Source organism: Tachysurus fulvidraco, chromosome 11 (assembly GCF_022655615.1).
Source record: "Tachysurus fulvidraco isolate hzauxx_2018 chromosome 11, HZAU_PFXX_2.0, whole genome shotgun sequence".
NCBI classification, from domain to species: domain Eukaryota; kingdom Metazoa; phylum Chordata; class Actinopteri; order Siluriformes; family Bagridae; genus Tachysurus; species Tachysurus fulvidraco.
Genome location: NC_062528.1, coordinates 17,680,729 through 17,697,249, shown reverse-complemented (window position 1 = coordinate 17,697,249; position 16,521 = coordinate 17,680,729). Strand labels below are relative to the sequence as shown.

General features: G+C 35.4%; 1 protein-coding gene across 5 annotated transcripts in view; it reads right to left on the bottom strand.

Annotated features, from left to right (window-relative positions):
• Positions 1-494: 494 nt before the first annotated feature.
• The window catches only part of nphs1 (NPHS1 adhesion molecule, nephrin), a 116,986-nt gene continuing 100,959 nt past the window's right edge, over positions 495-16,521 (bottom strand). For 4 of the 5 annotated variants that reach the window (XM_047820995.1, XM_027145749.2, XM_047820997.1 and 1 more), the window contains 9 exons: positions 16,329-16,440; positions 15,530-15,711; positions 10,502-10,555; positions 5,992-6,096; positions 5,404-5,446; positions 4,042-4,156; positions 2,642-2,717; positions 2,364-2,518; positions 495-1,498 (listed from right to left, as the gene is read on the bottom strand). In XM_047820995.1, coding sequence (XP_047676951.1) covers positions 1,382-1,498; positions 2,364-2,518; positions 2,642-2,717; positions 4,042-4,156; positions 5,404-5,446; positions 5,992-6,096; positions 10,502-10,555; positions 15,530-15,711; positions 16,329-16,440 — 959 coding nt within the window. In that variant the 3' untranslated portion in view covers positions 495-1,381. The remainder of the gene's footprint in view (positions 1,499-2,363; positions 2,519-2,641; positions 2,718-4,041; positions 4,157-5,403; positions 5,447-5,991; positions 6,097-10,501; positions 10,556-15,529; positions 15,712-16,328; positions 16,441-16,521) is intronic. The other variant, XM_047820998.1, reaches the window with a different exon arrangement.

The window sequence follows — 16,521 nt, the reverse complement described above, 5'->3', positions numbered from 1 at the left end:
CATGGCGAGTGGTCGGCTCTTGAGCGACGGGATTGCATGCATTGTGAGCATTGTGACTTGGATCCTGGACCTGGACCACACCCATGGGTCCTGGAGACATGATGCAGTGCATATGTAACCCGGTTCCCTGGGATGGGAATTAGACGCTGCGTCCACTCTGGGCATCCACTCGCACTTTCTTCAGACAAATAATGTGAGATGCCCTTTTGTGGTCTTGCTGGAACACTCTGCTTTGTCCCATTGCCTCCTTAGCCAATAGATTGGCATGTTTTCACGCAGAACATCAGGCACCGTAAGCAGCGTTTCCATAGCTTCACATTTCTTTTTCTTCCCAGGAAACTGGGTTACATACTGTATGTAATCTGGTGTAGTTACCGAAGATGAGTGTATAAATAAATGAATCTTGTGTATATATTGTATATAACATTGCAAATTATTAATTTTAATGTTTTTTTCTCAAGCTTGTTTTTTGAGATAAAGAGACCAAAGGCCAAAAAAATTACATTTTTATTTCATACCATCAAGTATATGAAATCATATCTACATGTTACATAGAAAATGACAACAAATTGTTCAGAAACATCTCATTATACAAATGTCACAAAATAAAATGTAATTTTATAAAACAGGAATTTTAGGAAAGGTGTTATAAAAAAAAACCCAAACAAACAAACATATGATTATAACATATAATTCGAATTGGCAATTCATAACAATGACCAGAAATTGCAATGTTTTAATTGCTTTTGTTTTAATTTCATTTTTGATAATATTTGTGATAGCAAATAGTGATAATTATGCTCACATTGCCTATTAATTCTCTTATTAACACTTTCTATCACAGCTTCTGACACCATGTTGAGATACAATACTTTGTGTCCCCAAAGTATATTTCCAAGTCATGTAATTTCCTTCCTATAATACATAAACAGTTTGGTATGAAGGATACTTTCTAATAGGATGTATGAAAACGATAAGGGAATAAGTTAAGGACATAGTGATGACTGCATTGTTTACTTCCAAGAATTGCACACTTTGGCTCTGAAGTCTTTACCATAAATCTTGCATCTGGCCATCCTATCAGCTTTCCCAGACAATGTGACTACAGAATTCAAAGTATGACTATAACGTGTGCTAAGTAGATTCCATACAGTGCCATATCACCAAAAAACAAACAAATAAGTTTTCTATTTCAAGATCACATGTCACCATGTGCTATATATTACTGAAACTACTAAAAAATAATAACATTGTCTCTATAACGTAAAATCAACTTAAAGGCAGATCTAATGAATAAAGAACAGGAATATAGTAATGAATGCTTTGAGAGATGTCACTCCAAATACAGACCTATTAGAGTTTTCTACGATTTTGAAATCGCTTAAACCAGCTCACCCCTCAGTTCAAAGGGCAGGTCTGGGTTCTTTCTGTGTCTGCAAGTGGCAGAATTAACTCCATTCTTTGGGTCCAAATCAACTGAACCAAACCATCTGCTCTGCTGCACAAAACACAGGGAAGAAGACTTGTAAGTATAAGAAAAATATTAGACTATATGTGCTGTTTTGGTGACATTTAAAGTCAGTTTAGTTATATTTAACCTGCCTTTTAATTATCATATACAAGGAATTTATTCATATCACATTTTATGGTTAATATTTATTTATAATCTAAATTCCACCCTCTCCTTCTGCAAACATTTTTGTTGTTCTTTACATTTAAGTAAAATGAAAAGCCAATTCTATCCAGCTAGTTCAAAGGTCAACACTGATCAACACTCATTTTTGGAGGCTTGTGAATTCAGATTTAATTGTGTTTGTTTTAATTCTGTGTCCCTATCAGCCTGGAAAAACGGCTGTTGACAGACACGAGCTTCTGTGTTGCATGTTCTTAGTTACATAATCAATTACTTCATTTAAACCACAAGTGTATGTTACTAGAAATATACAAAATATATTTCTACCACAAGTCCACCTTTCAAGTAATTCTAAAAAAGCACACTGCCCTACAGTGTCAGAAACCACATACATACTGTAAGGCTGAAACAATGAGTATCTCAACATGTTTTGAGGTGAATGTGTGAGAATTTCTGTATGTACTTTGCACAGTGTTAGCAAAACTAAAGAATAAAACCTCAGACACTAAACAGGTCTTCTGACAGAGAACCTGTTTGAGGTAAGGGGACTTTCCATGTACTCAAATAGTATTCTAACATTAAATTCAAACCATCATTTACTTTTAGTATTGATTGAGTCTATACTAAAGGACCAACGGTGTGCAGCTGAAATCATTTTGACACGTCTACCTTGCTAATATTGAATTACAGTAAGGCTTGTATGAATACCTTCATATGCTTTCAGACATACCTCATAAATGGATGCTGGAATCTGACCTGATCTATCAGCTCCATAATTCAGAGCTGTTGCAGGTGGGAGATTCAACTGAAATGGATCCCGATATGGCCCAAAGTCCCTGACTTCCTCATAATCATGGCTGAACAGGTTTGTAATGTGTCTGCTACCTGCAGGGAGAAAGTTACACAATCTACAACTTTAAACACATTTCACCTTTCCTGGACTGTTAAACATTCCACTACTGCTTCATAATCAAACTATTTGAGTAAAGTAGTGTCATGAGTTCTTACCAATGTTCTCTGGTGCCTCCATATGGGTATAAAGAGCAGGGCTGTAGGCCTCAGTGGGGTAGTAATAGTGATTGCTCTATGATTAGAACATAAGAGAACATGATGGAACATACTGTAAGTTAGCAAATCAATTTTTTTTTTATCAAAGGGTGCAACAAGGAGTGTCTAGTAATTGCATAGTTTTTTATTTTTATTTTTAAGGGGTAAATTAGTGAATGTTTGGAATTAGGGTGATACCCTAATCCTAACCCTAGGGAGTTGCTGCAACTTTTACAGGAAATGTTTTACAACACACACATACTCTCAGATTTAATGTAGTAATAAGATTTAGTTCCAATCTGTGATATCACCAGATGAAACTGTCACTGTCCCATAAGTAGAAAAAGGGTGTGTTTATTTCTCTATTAAATATCGTCTCTAAGTAATTCAGATGAAAACAGAAAGAGAAACCGCAAGTCCTTTACACATGTGAAGCACCTTTATTTTAATATAATTCAGTCTTTATTCTATATGATCTTTATATCCCAATGATTTAGATCCTCAGGCAAAAAGTTTTCAAGGATAAAAAAAAAACAAAAAACAGCATGATGCTGAAGATACGCAAGTAAATATGCAGTACATGCTTTAGACCATGCTCATGAATTATTAATTTATCTGATTGGCTGACAGGTGGGCAATAATTCTACACGTAGTCCGAAATATCCAAGACTATTAACTAAATAACATTAATTGTTGAATTTGGGATAATGTCGAAGCTTTAGCAGCTATCAATGTGAATTTTTTATTTCAACAAGACAGATACGCACAGTCCATAGCGATTATTCGGTTGGGACTGAAATCGCAGTTCTGCTCTCGCAATATCATCAGAATGGAAATGTAATCCAATCTGAATAAGATTAATTATAGGATAAGATAAATTATATGGATTTTAATATCAGATTTAATTTGTTGGGAGAGCAAAAACTTTGGATGGAATACGAGAATTTCAGCGGTAGAGAATTCGCAACAGATAACAGATAACAGATGTAATCTTCTAAAGCCAGGATGTGTACACGAGAATTTATAAATAAATAAATAAATAAATAAATAAATAAATAAATAAATAAATAAATAAATAAGGTAACTACATAAAACATGACACACACCATTATTGATTTAGTTCTACATGTGCAGGTCAGGTGGATTTATTTCTCACACATGACTTCTAATGATTATGTATTTTATGTTGTGAGCTTGTGTGTTTAATTGAAATGACTTACAGTTTCATTGTACATAAAAAAAATAAAAACTTGCATAATCAAATGACCACATGCCAAAATGTATGTATGTGATTTTTCCATAAGGCTATTAATTTTCTCATCTTTCTTTCCCTTTCCCCTCCCATGGACCCTGGTTCTTACCCCACCGTAGCTCTCATAGACGCTGCCGCTGCTGCTCTCTGGCTCCGAGCTCGTGTTGATGAGAAGAGTTCGATGTGCCGAGGCATTGATCGGTTCCCTACTGCTCACAGATGACCTGAATAAAGAGCAAGACGTTTCTATTCTAACTACTGGAAAATAAATGTTTACAGACATTTGATATTGTAGCATGACATTTGAAATGGAAAGCTCCTTTTGATCAGCTGTAACATGTTTTTCTGCCTTACTATGGATTAGCAAAGATGGCCTGGTCTGACCCAACTAACATTTTCTAACAGTAGCCAATCTAAGTAAACACCTATGGTTTGAAGATGACTTTAATTTAATATTCCATTTAATTATCAAGTACCAGAAATATCATTTTGATTAAAAACTGTTTTCCTGTATTGAGAAGTAACGAATCTGAAAAAAAAAAAAAAAAATTCTATTGGAATTAAATTAACTAAAGGAAGTTCCAAGTTAAAAGTAAGTGAACCAAACAGTGGTACATGCTGTTAGAGGATACAATTCAGCATGTGACACAATTCAGCATGAACTGGTGATACGGTTCCCACACAGAATTGTTTTCCTGTAACGGTGCATTATTCTCTTTTTTTTATCCTCATATACCACAACAATTTCCAATTATTAAAATAATGAATTAATTCATTTTGAATGCTGCATGTTATAGTTTATGTAGAACATTTTCAACACAAGTCAATGTTAGAATACTATAAACAGCCTATAAATAAGCAGATCTAAACACTACAGCATCAAATTTCTCTGCTTTATTAAGTTCCACAGACACAGCTTGTCATGTTGCTGAGAAACAGGAAAAAGCTCAATTCTAAGTTCTGAACATGTTCCTTTGCTAAAAAAAAAAAAAAAGCTAGTGACTGTTTACAAAGCTTTACAATATCAAAAATATAATATATTCATTATGGGTAAAAAAAAAAAGCAAGAAAAAGTAAAAATAAAGGTGTAAATTAAATTAGAAATTATAAAACATGATTGCAGTAAAAGAGGAACAAAAACAAAAAACTTTCCCATGGCCAAGTAGGAGTTCTCACTTTTCTAAAATGGTATTTTATCTAACTGACCAGATATTTGATATTTAATCTAAATTATAATCTATGGTGTAAATGATTTTATATTATGAAACCTATTGCATGAGAGTTGTTAAAGTATAGTGGCATTATCATATTTGAATGTAAATATGTTTGCTTTCAGAACTCAAAAACAAAACCAAATGATTGTTTGCTTCTGATGTAGAGCTTAGGTTGTGAAGTGCTGTAGAATTTCTTAAAAGTGATTTAAAAACTGTTGCTGTAGCTGTATATAAGTCATGAGATGTGCATGGCTCACCCCTCATCGCTCCTGTTGCCCTGTGAAAAGCTGCCTGCTCCCTCTGGAGGAGGAAAAATGAGATGAGTAAAGACAGCGGAGGTTAAGATGCATGAACTCTGTCCCTAGATTCTATGAAAACGGGTCACATTGAGATGACTTTTCTTCCGTTTATCAACTCGTCTCTACGAATCGCATCACATTGGCAAAAATTATATTTTTTTCAAATAGATAAAGAATAGTGAGGGCATAAAATAAAGAGGGGAAAAAATAAGTGGAAGGAAATTCAAGATGATTTGACGGAAATAGATAGTGGGGTAAAGTCAGCGAAAACCTGAACTCAGATAGACAGAACAGACAATGACGATCATAAGCAATAGGGCAAGATGAAGGCGAGAAGACAGGAGCGGAAATGACAGCTGCAGAGGAAAAAAGACTCGACAGATGTGTGAGGAGATGAGGTTGAGATGAGACAGAAAGATGGATTTGAAAGTGACAGGCATATTAGGATGCAGACAGGCTGTTCCTTTTGAGTGCTATACACTTGCTGGTGGAAGTAGTACACACTGTCTAACAAAGGCGCGACACGCCAACTCCTCCTTTCTTTACCTTTCAGACTCCGTCTCTTCTTCCACATGACCAACAGATAGAATCCTAACGCATTGACCAGCAGCAGAATTCCCACGAGGATGGGGATGGCATAGATTGGTATAGCTGGGATTGAACAAAGATAATGGATCATTTCTAAATGGTCTTACAGCAGTCTAGCAACAAGTATTGATTTAATTTATATATTAATGCTAAATTTGACTCATTTCCCACTGCATACATTATTTACAATTGTCCTACTTTTAGTTGTTTGGCAAGTTCTTGTCTGAAATAATATTTGAATATGTTTCTCATACACCATTCAGCTAATAGAATTACCATGACGACATATTTCATTTGTACATGTTATAATTAACACACAATACGTCTCATTTGTGAATATTTAAAACATGGTTTAAATAAAAATAAATATTAAAAACCAAACAAAATATCCCTGCAAGATTTACAAAAGTGCTGCTAATTTTCTTCATTCTACATCTACTAATAAATTAAGAAGTGTGTTAATTTATTTAGTGACGCTAACAAAACTACTCAGGATGAATACAAATGATGAGCACACACAAAATGGCATCAAATTGGTGACAGTGCTCTGCTAGTAATGCAGCTCAGCCACAGCAGTGAGATTTCTCCCTTTATACGACACTATTTCTTTTGTGCTAAATGAATAGCTATTCCCTACAGCTCACTTTCTATATGGAATGCATTAATATGAAATGACTGCATTTTTACTACATTTTAGAAATAAATAAAAGATTCAACTTGACAGCATAATAGATGTACAACACCGGAGCAACTTTTGCTAAGTATACAGTTGGAAAGTTTGTGTGTTTTTCTGCAGGATGTTGTTGGCTTTCAGCGCAAAAAAATCTGTTGGGATAAATTTACACAGATTTGTAGCTTGTGAAGGAAACACCTTCAAATTTACCTTTAAATAAACTCTTGAGGTGTCTGAGAAAGCAGAAAAAGGTTTGATATCACCATTAAATTTTTAAGATAGAAACTGTGTGGGGAAAAAATAAATAAGCATTATAATTTTTTGGTTAGGTAAAAACAGAAATACTTATGAACTGAAACTACAAATTTGCAAAGAACTTTAAAGAAAATCTTTACTTTTATATGAGCTATTAACCAACAAAAAATATCTTTTTTTTTGTTGCAAATTTTGGCATCCATTAAAAAGAGCTGTAACTGTACAGAACTGTGGATCAATTAGAAATGCTTCAATATTTTCGGGAAATCAATGTGGTTGCTTGTAACACTTGTAACATGTTCCCAATTATAGCTTTCATTAAGATTCTACTCATTTGTGAGAATGGATTAAAACACTTTGCACTCTCGTAGGTTAAGAATGGCCACATTGAAAAGCAATACAGTTCCAAGCATTCACTAATTTAAAAATAAAAATAAATAAATAAATAAATAAATAAAAAACAACTATGCAATTACTAGACACTCCTTGTTGCTCCACAATTTTTTCCCACTTTGACTTCTCACGTTTTGCACAATGCTTCCACAAATGCATATGTATGAGGGAGAGAAGTGCAAATAAATCTACATGAACATCCTTCATAAGGAACCTTTTTCTACTTAATAGGGGTGTAACAGTGCAATTACTGTACATGTCAAACCCCAACCCCTAGAAGACTTTCTAGAAAGTTCGGTGTCTGGTTCATGGGTTTAATGAGTTATTCAGCATATGAACCAGACACCTTGTAGAACTTTCTAGAAAGTCTTCTATCTTCCATCTGAGAAGACAAGCTAACCATGCTTCAAAGTAAATACTATATGCCTAATGTCCCAAATAAACACTATGTCCTTTCACAATTAAGAAATTGTTAATTACAGTTGACAAAAATCACCATCTAATATTATTGCATTTACTTTAGTTTGTGCTGTTTGTTAAAGCCCGAAAAGTGTTCTGGACGTTAACAGCATCTTTTATAAACCTGCCTTAGGAACAAATAGCTTATAACATGTGGTTGTGAATATTTTCAGGCACGTTATGAACATGTATCAAATAAAAAGTTGACTTTTCTACAATATTGGCTTTCAAACTAGTAAATATTATAACCACTTATCATCCACGGTGTTCCCTGTCCATATTTCCCAGCTGCCTAGCACTAATGTTCGCGTGAATCCTGATATAAAGCATAAGTTATTCTATGGGTGCTGGGTACATTTTATTATTATTATTTTTTAAATAGTGTACTAACTTGTCATAAAGAATGATCCAAGCACTTTCTATAAATATAATATAATCCATATTTGCAGCGTTAGTGTGGCCATGCCAGCTAAATTTTAAAAGACTTCCAAAGCATCCATCATTCTCTCATTTTATGATTGCTTAAAAGCCTTTTGGATTTAAACTCTGGTATAGATTTGTTTTTCCCTTTCTTTTATTTTTCACCCCATCATGTTTGCCCCCTCTGCATCTCATAGTCTCAAGTCCATAATGAAAAAGACACATTCATCAATGCCATTTCAATGGTCTGTTATTATGTAAAAATGATTTTACATTGTCTAATAAATCTCACGGTTAATGTTTGGTAACTGATGAAACAAAAACCGTTCTGGGTTTACTCTGACATTTGTGACGGTTTCCCGACAGCTGCATTTGCATACTTTTATCCTGCGTGTCAACGGATCATCACTGTCACACATTAAAGTGCAGATTGTGAGTGCTCTAACAGATGCAGCTCAAACCGAGTGTGTCACTTGAGTGACGCTTAACAGCATTATAGGTTTGCTAAAAACAGACATCCATCCAAGCTACATTTATGTAAAATACTAAATATTTATGTAAAATATAAAATATGTATGTAAAAGGCCAGCAGAGATACACAGAGCATTTACCAGAACTGCTCAAGCCACACAAACTGTGAGATGAAAAGGAATCTGTAATGGGGCCTAAATGTTGTGTTGTATTCAGGCTCAAATAACACATTTTAAAAATCTGAAATGATGTGAAAACCTCTAGGTTATGATACCTACTGTACTTTGGGGAAATAGTATAATTATTTAGTTTTATACCAAATATCCAGACTAATCTAATAAAAACCTGATGTGATGTAATCATCAGGCTACAACTACAACTGCATGATTTAAACTTAACCAAAAACAGAAAGTCAGCTTAACTTTAATTCTTTAGCTTCCATCTGTTATAGAATTTCTACATTACGGTAAGTTATATCTGCTAAGTTTGTGTTTGCTTACTAGCTTGTTTTTACTAGGTTGTTTTCATTTTGCTTACTTGCTTTCTTTTGCTAGTTTTTCACTGGTTTATTTGCTTTTGCTACTGTACTGTAGGTTGTTGTTTTAATGACATGGCTTCCTTTTCTAGTTCACTTTCAGTTCCTTTTGATAACAAGTTTACCTTTGCCCAAATGGTTGCTCTATTTAATTGGTTTACTTATACTCGCTAGTCCGGTAATACATGTTAGGTTGCTTTAAATTACTTCTTTGGTTTTAATCATTAGTTGGCTTGTGTTTTTTTGGTTCCTTTCCTTAACTCAGCCTGCTTTCATTAAGTACTAGGTATTATTGCTCAATAGTTTGCTTTCCTTTACTATTTTTCCTTCACATTTTTTTTCAGCTGCTAGAAAGCAAAAGAGAGTTTGCTAGTTTCCTATTAGTTGCTTTTACTTTTGATCACTATCTTACTAGTTTGCTTTTGTTCTTTAGGTTGCTCAAAGTTATCGAGAAGTTGTTCACGAAGCGATTCAGCAGCTGTGTCTAAATTTGTTCATTATTTTTTAAGCTAGTCAGTTTGCAATTTTATTGAATTACCAGAGGACAAGCAATAGCAACTTTGGCCTACTTACTATTGTGAAATGTTAATTTTTTTAGATTGCAGCAAGTCATTATGATTAGTCTCTGTTAGTTCCACCCAATTCACAGTGAAAGGGGAAATGAAATCCTACAGAAGTACATATAAACTTTGGAAAGTCAAAAATGACTCATGCTCTGTGCTACAAGAACAACATTAACCTAATTAGAAAGCAATCACAGATTTAGGCTCTCTGGGGCATTAGCAATATATTACATGTTTCCTTATTACAGTGTTTCATCATGTCTCTGTACTGTCAAACATCTAAATGGAACAACATTATAAATGTTTATTTGGTACAATTAATTTTTAAACATTTTCAAAATATTTGTATATAGATTTCTCTATTCTTACTTTTTTGGCGAATAAATTAGATAAGCTGTGGGTTTTGTGTAGCATTTTATGACTCTATTAATAGATATAAAAGAGATGCCCTGGGCCAATGCTAAAGAGTGAACAGAGCATGACAGTTCAGACTTCAGCCTGCTCACGATTGCATTTGATTACATCAGGTAAGACATCACGGTCCAGCTGCGTAGCTACATCACTGTGCATTAAGAGAGAAGCCCTGGATAATTAGCCGTGTGAGTGTAGATATTGATCCTGAATGTAAAATGACAGATTGGCTCTGTACTTGATGGATAGCAGCAGCAAAAAAGGCAATCAGAAATGCCAACACAGCACCTTCTTCATGCTCCGGGGCTTCGGGATGGTGCTCGTCTGGCACGCGATCAAGATCTGATGAATGAGAAAGGAGGGGAGAGTCAGCACCAAATACACACCACACATACACATAACAGAAAAACATATTTACAAAAACAGGATTTCTGGTAAGTTTTGTGTACACACTTGTTTATGTAGGCAGAGACTCATACATATAATTTCTATTTATTTTAGAATTTAATTTGAAATCCACTATGGAAATTTCTGGGGCTCTTGCAATTGGGGTCAGTGTTGGGCAGTGGCAAGGATCTGTGCTACTGATAGAAGGTCATGGGTTCAAGCCTCAGTATCGTCAAAGTACCACTGTCGGCCCTTAGCCCTCTCTGCTCAAGATGTGTCTTATATCTGACCCCAGCTTCCTAACAAGCTGGGATATAATTTCACAGCCCTGTAATGTACAGTATACGTAAGAAATAACAGGCTTCTTCTTCGTCGTCGTTGTCTACATGTGCATTGAGATTTCACTTAACGCAAATGCTATAAGATACACTAGTTAATACATTATTACAAATCAGTTATGTAATGTTAATTAACTACGTAGATTTTTTTTTTCACCTATTGCTTTCATTAGTCATTTTGTACTACACATTATATTATGTCAAACGGTGTTAATTTATTTTCTATAGCAGCAGCTCAGATGATAGTTTTGACTGCAAGATTAAAATTATTTAGAATTTTTAGTAGTTATTGTTTATTGTTCACTAATTATCTCCTTTTACAGCTTTGTTTTATACTCATTGTTGGATTATGTCATTTTACTGTGTGCTTTGGTTAGTGTAAGCTAAATGTAAATGTGCTCTATAAATTAACTTACTTAAATAAATGTGCTTAATTAACAATTCTAGTGTAAAAAATTAGTTTTCTGTGAAATAATGTTCATGTTGAATTTTCTGAAGGAGTCTCCACTGTCAGCGTTTTGTAACAGTCAGGGGTAAAGTTCCTACATTATTATTATTATTATTTTTATTATTATTATTATTATTATTATTATTATTATTATTATTATTATTATTATTATTAGTAGTAGTAGTAGTAGTAGTAGTAGTAGTAGTAGTAGTAGTAGTATTTATGGCTTGAATGCGATTCTGTAATAAATCATGGTGACAAATTGCTTTTGTACGAGAAGAATAAAACAACGTGTCAATGATTATTTTCCTATAACAGCATGTTCCTGGGTGTGTTATTTATTACTTAGAGTGCGGTAAAGTTAAACTGTTAATATAATCTATTACAATAATGAGGATACAACGTTATTTATATTAGGTGACATTTCATAAAATAAAATCAATACTGTTTATTGATGCTTACCTTCATGGTACTCTTATTCAAAAATGCTACTGAGATTTCAATGTAAATTCTACGTAAGTTCTATTTTTCGTCTCCACGAGTTTTTACTGTAAACATGTTTATGAGTAAAACAAATTATCCAGCCCTGTATATTAATAATTTTCTGTAAAACAAACAGCAAAAGATTTTTTGCACCACACTGCAGAAATGCATTTTTCCCACAGCAGTAATTTGAGACAGGGCTGAGTTGCTAACGATGTGCTTTATCTGGACCGATCCACAACAACACAACATGATTACAGCAATCTGAATGTGCTGTTTTATGGCTCACATGCAGGGTTTTTTGAGAAAACCTCAGCCTTACGCTGGAACACTTAATTACTTTTAGTGGCATACACAGAGTAATAACTCTCTTTGCTTGTGCTGATTTTGCTATAACGGTTACTCTTTTAAAACAAACTTTGGAGCTGTATTTCCTGTTTATTTTCATGATCATTTTTCCGTTGTTGTTGAGACACCTTCAGGAGGTTGCAATACATTTTTTTCTAAAAATGAACACTACATTGTTTTACACTACAACTCTGTTGGAACGAATGCTTTGTTTTCTATCGTAGCAGCTTTTCCATGAGTCCCAAATGCAAGGTTTAGGTGTTTAAAACATCTGAGATGTTTTTTTATCATTTAAAAACAGACAATGACTTGTTCCCAAGACTTGTTCTGCAACACTAAATATAATTCTAATGATAAAAAACATTTATTAATAAATAAAAGTAATCATTGAAAAACTGCTGTATTATAAAACACATCACAGTGAACTGTTATTGGAAAATATTCGACTTCACATCTCTCGCGTGTGATTATTTTTCAATAACACCATTTCCTAACCTGTTCTATTTGATATGTAATCATCATTGTTACATGTTTACATCTACTGGTATGTAATAAAACTCCTAATTGGTCTAAATAAACAGTTATTTTCTGCTGAATACCTGATTTTTGATAACCATGCCATGCAGACAGGTATAGTATCTTACAGATGTGAATACACCCCTTACATTTTTGAAAATATTTTATTATATCTTTTCATGTGTTAACACTGAAGAAATGCCACTTTGCTAAAATATAAAGTAGTGAGTGTACAACTTTTATAACAGTGTACATTTGCTGTCCCCTCAAAATAACTCAACAAACAGCAATTAATGTCTAAACCACAAGCTACAAAAGTGAGTACACCCCTAAGTGAACATGTCCAAATTGGTCCCAATTAGCAATTTTCTCTCCTCAGTGTCATGTGACTCGTTAGTGTTACAAGGTCTCAGGTGTGAATATTGAGTAGGTGTGTTAAATTTGGTGTTATCGCTCTCACTCTCTCATACTGGTCACTAGAAGTTCATTGTAGCACCTCATGGCAAAGAACTCTCTGAGGATCTGAAAAAAAGAATTGTTGCTCTACATAAAGATTGTGTACAGTAGGCTATAAAAAGATTGCCAAGACCCTGAAACGGAGCTGCAGCACGATGGCCAAGACCATTCAGCGGTTTGACAAGACAGGTTCCACGCAGAACAATGGTCGACCAAAGAAGTTAAGTGCACATGGTCAGCGTCATATCCAAAGGTTGTGTTTGGGAAATAGACATATGAATGCTGCCAGCATTGCTGCAGAGGTTGAAGGGGTGGGGGATTAGCCTGTCAGTACTCAATCCATATGTCGCACACTGCATCAAATTGGTCTGCATGGCTGTCATCCCAGAAGGAAGCCTCTTCTAAAGATGATGCACAAGAAAGCATGTAAACAGTTTGGTGAAGACAAGCAGACTAAGGACATGGATTACTGGAACCATGTCCTGTGGTCTGATGAGACCAAGGTAAACCTGTTTGGTTCAGATGGTGTCAAGCGTGTGTGGCGGCAACTAGGTGAGGAGTACAAAGACAAGTGTGTCTTGCCTACAGTACAGTCAAGCATGGTGGCGTTAGTGTCATGGTCTGGGGCTGCATGAGTGCTGCCAGCACTGGGGAACCATGAATGCCAACATGTACTGTGACACTGCAACAGCTATTTATGATCGAAATGACAATAAAAGCTTCTTGACTTGACTTGACATACTGAAGCAGAGCATAATCCCTTCCCTTTAGAGACCGGGCTTCAGGGCAGTATTCCAACATGATAATGACCACAAATACATTTACATTTACAGCATTTGGGAGACGCCCTTATCCAGAGCGACATACATAAGTGCTTAAATCTCTAGCAATGAATACATTAATGCTGGCTCACAAGGTTACATACTTAGATAATACATCTCCAAGACGACCACTGGCCAAGCATGTCTCCATAACTAAACCCTATTTGTAGGGCATCCTCAAACGGAAGGTGGATGAGTGCAAATTCTCTATTATCCACAAGCTCTGTGATGTCGTCATGGAGGAGTGGAAGAGGACTCCAGTGGCAACCTGAATTCCATTCCCAAGAGGGTTAAGTCAGTGATGGAAAATAATGGTGGCCACTCAAAATATTCACACTTTGGGCGTAATTTGGACATTTTCACTTAGGGGTGTACTCACTTTTGTGGCCAGTGGTTTAGACATTAATGGCTGTGTGTTGAGTTATTTTGAGGGGACAGCAAATGTACACTGTTATACAATCTGTACACTCACTACTTTACATTGTAGCAGTCATTTCTTCAGTGTTGTCACATGAAAAGATATAATAAAATATTTCCAAAAATGTGAGTGCTGTACTCACTTCTGTAAGACATGTTTCAAATTTCTGTCCCTCACACCTTGTTATAATCGAGTAAAAATGTAGAGCTGTTCTTCTGTGACACTGAAATATGTCACATTGCAATAAATCATATTTCCTTATGTTGTAGAGAAAAATACCATAATTGGTAGAACATCAACATAAAACAGACTCATTGATTCATTTTGTTTAGGTTTCTGTATATCATGTACACTAAACAGTATGGCCAAAGGTTTGTTGACAGCTGTCCATCAAACTCATATGAGATCCTTCCCCAAACTGTCGGCAAAAGGTTTGAAGAACACCATCATATCAAATGTCAAACAATTTTCCTTTATTGGAACTTCAACGTCCAAAATTTATCCATTATAACAATGTCCCTGTGCACAAAGCAATCTCCATGTAGACATGGCTTAACAAACCTGGAATGAAAGAGCTCAAGTGTCCTGCACAGAGCCCTGAATCTGACTCAGTCCTACTGAACACCTTTGGAATGAACTGGAACATTAACTGCACCCCAGACCTCCTAACTTAACATCAGTGTCTGATCCCACTAATGCTCTTGTAACTGAATAAACATAAATCCCCACAACCACACTCTAGTGGAAAGCCCTCCCAGAATAGTGGAGCTTATTATAAACAGTAAAGGATGACTGAAACTGGAAGGGGATTTTCAACAAATGCATACAGGTGTGGTGATCAGGTGTTCACAAACCTTTGGCTATATAGTATAATGCTGTATATTCATGTATTTACTGTGAGATGATGTAACTGTTAATCTTAGTCCTAGAGCAAGATATTTAACCCTAATTTGCTAGTTGTTTGAGATAAAACTGTCTCCTGGATACATATAAAATCAGAATTCTCACCAGAACGAATCAAAACACACCAGGAAGTAGGTATAATATTGAACGAGGGCACTGATTCCACCCTAAAGCCCCACAACGGAGCTCCATACTGACCGTTAGTGGTAATGGTGAGTACTGCACCATTATCAGCATAGCTGCTCTCTCCCATCGAGTTAATGGCATTAACTGAGAAGTTGTACATGGTGGATGGCTTCAAGCCAGTCACTGTGTACACGGTGGATTTTGGAGGAAAAACATCAACATATAGGTAACTAGCAGACTCCGCCCACCGGTACCTGCACGTCAGACAAAGCAAAAGCAAGATATTAACAACTGCAATCACAATGGGCCAGAGAGAACACGTTCGATGTTAATTCAGCACAAGACCTTTTGGTGTTAAAAACAAGGTGTCTCTAGCCCTTTATTATTAGGCTAACATAATGTGGAATGTGATGTTCTATCAAGTTCCTGCAAATGAGTTGTTACTATGGAAACAAAAATGTATTAGAATGCGCAAATGAATATAAACCAATCATTAACATTATAGCTGGTGTTAAAACAGTGCTATAACCCGAGTTAATTAAACACTGCAGGTGATAATTGAATAATCCTGAAGTATAGATGATGTTGTAGATAATATTATAATACAAGTGTATGATAAATAATTAGCAGGATCTCAAACCTCAATCACCACCTACTTACATACTCACTCACTGTCTGCTCCCTAAACAGGCACCAGATCATGTATTTTTTCAATTTGCATTACAAGGTTCTTGATAAGACAGTTGACGTGATAACATTAAAGCATTGGAAGGCATAGCATGGTGTGACAAAGCTGCGATTCGACTCCAGCCACTACACTAACCTGACATTATTTACAGGCTTTAAATTATAATTAGTCTGTGTGTCTGACCTGACTCGGAAATTCTGAGTGAGCCCTCCATCAAAGCCGGGCATCCACTCCAGAGTGACGGAGTTTGAGGAGACGCTAAGACGCTTCAGGTCTGATGGGGGGTCGGGGTAATCTGTTAAAATAAGCAAAAGCAGAAACAGAGAGAGAGAGAGAGAGAGAGAGAGAGAGAGAGAGAGAGAGAGAGAGAGAGAGA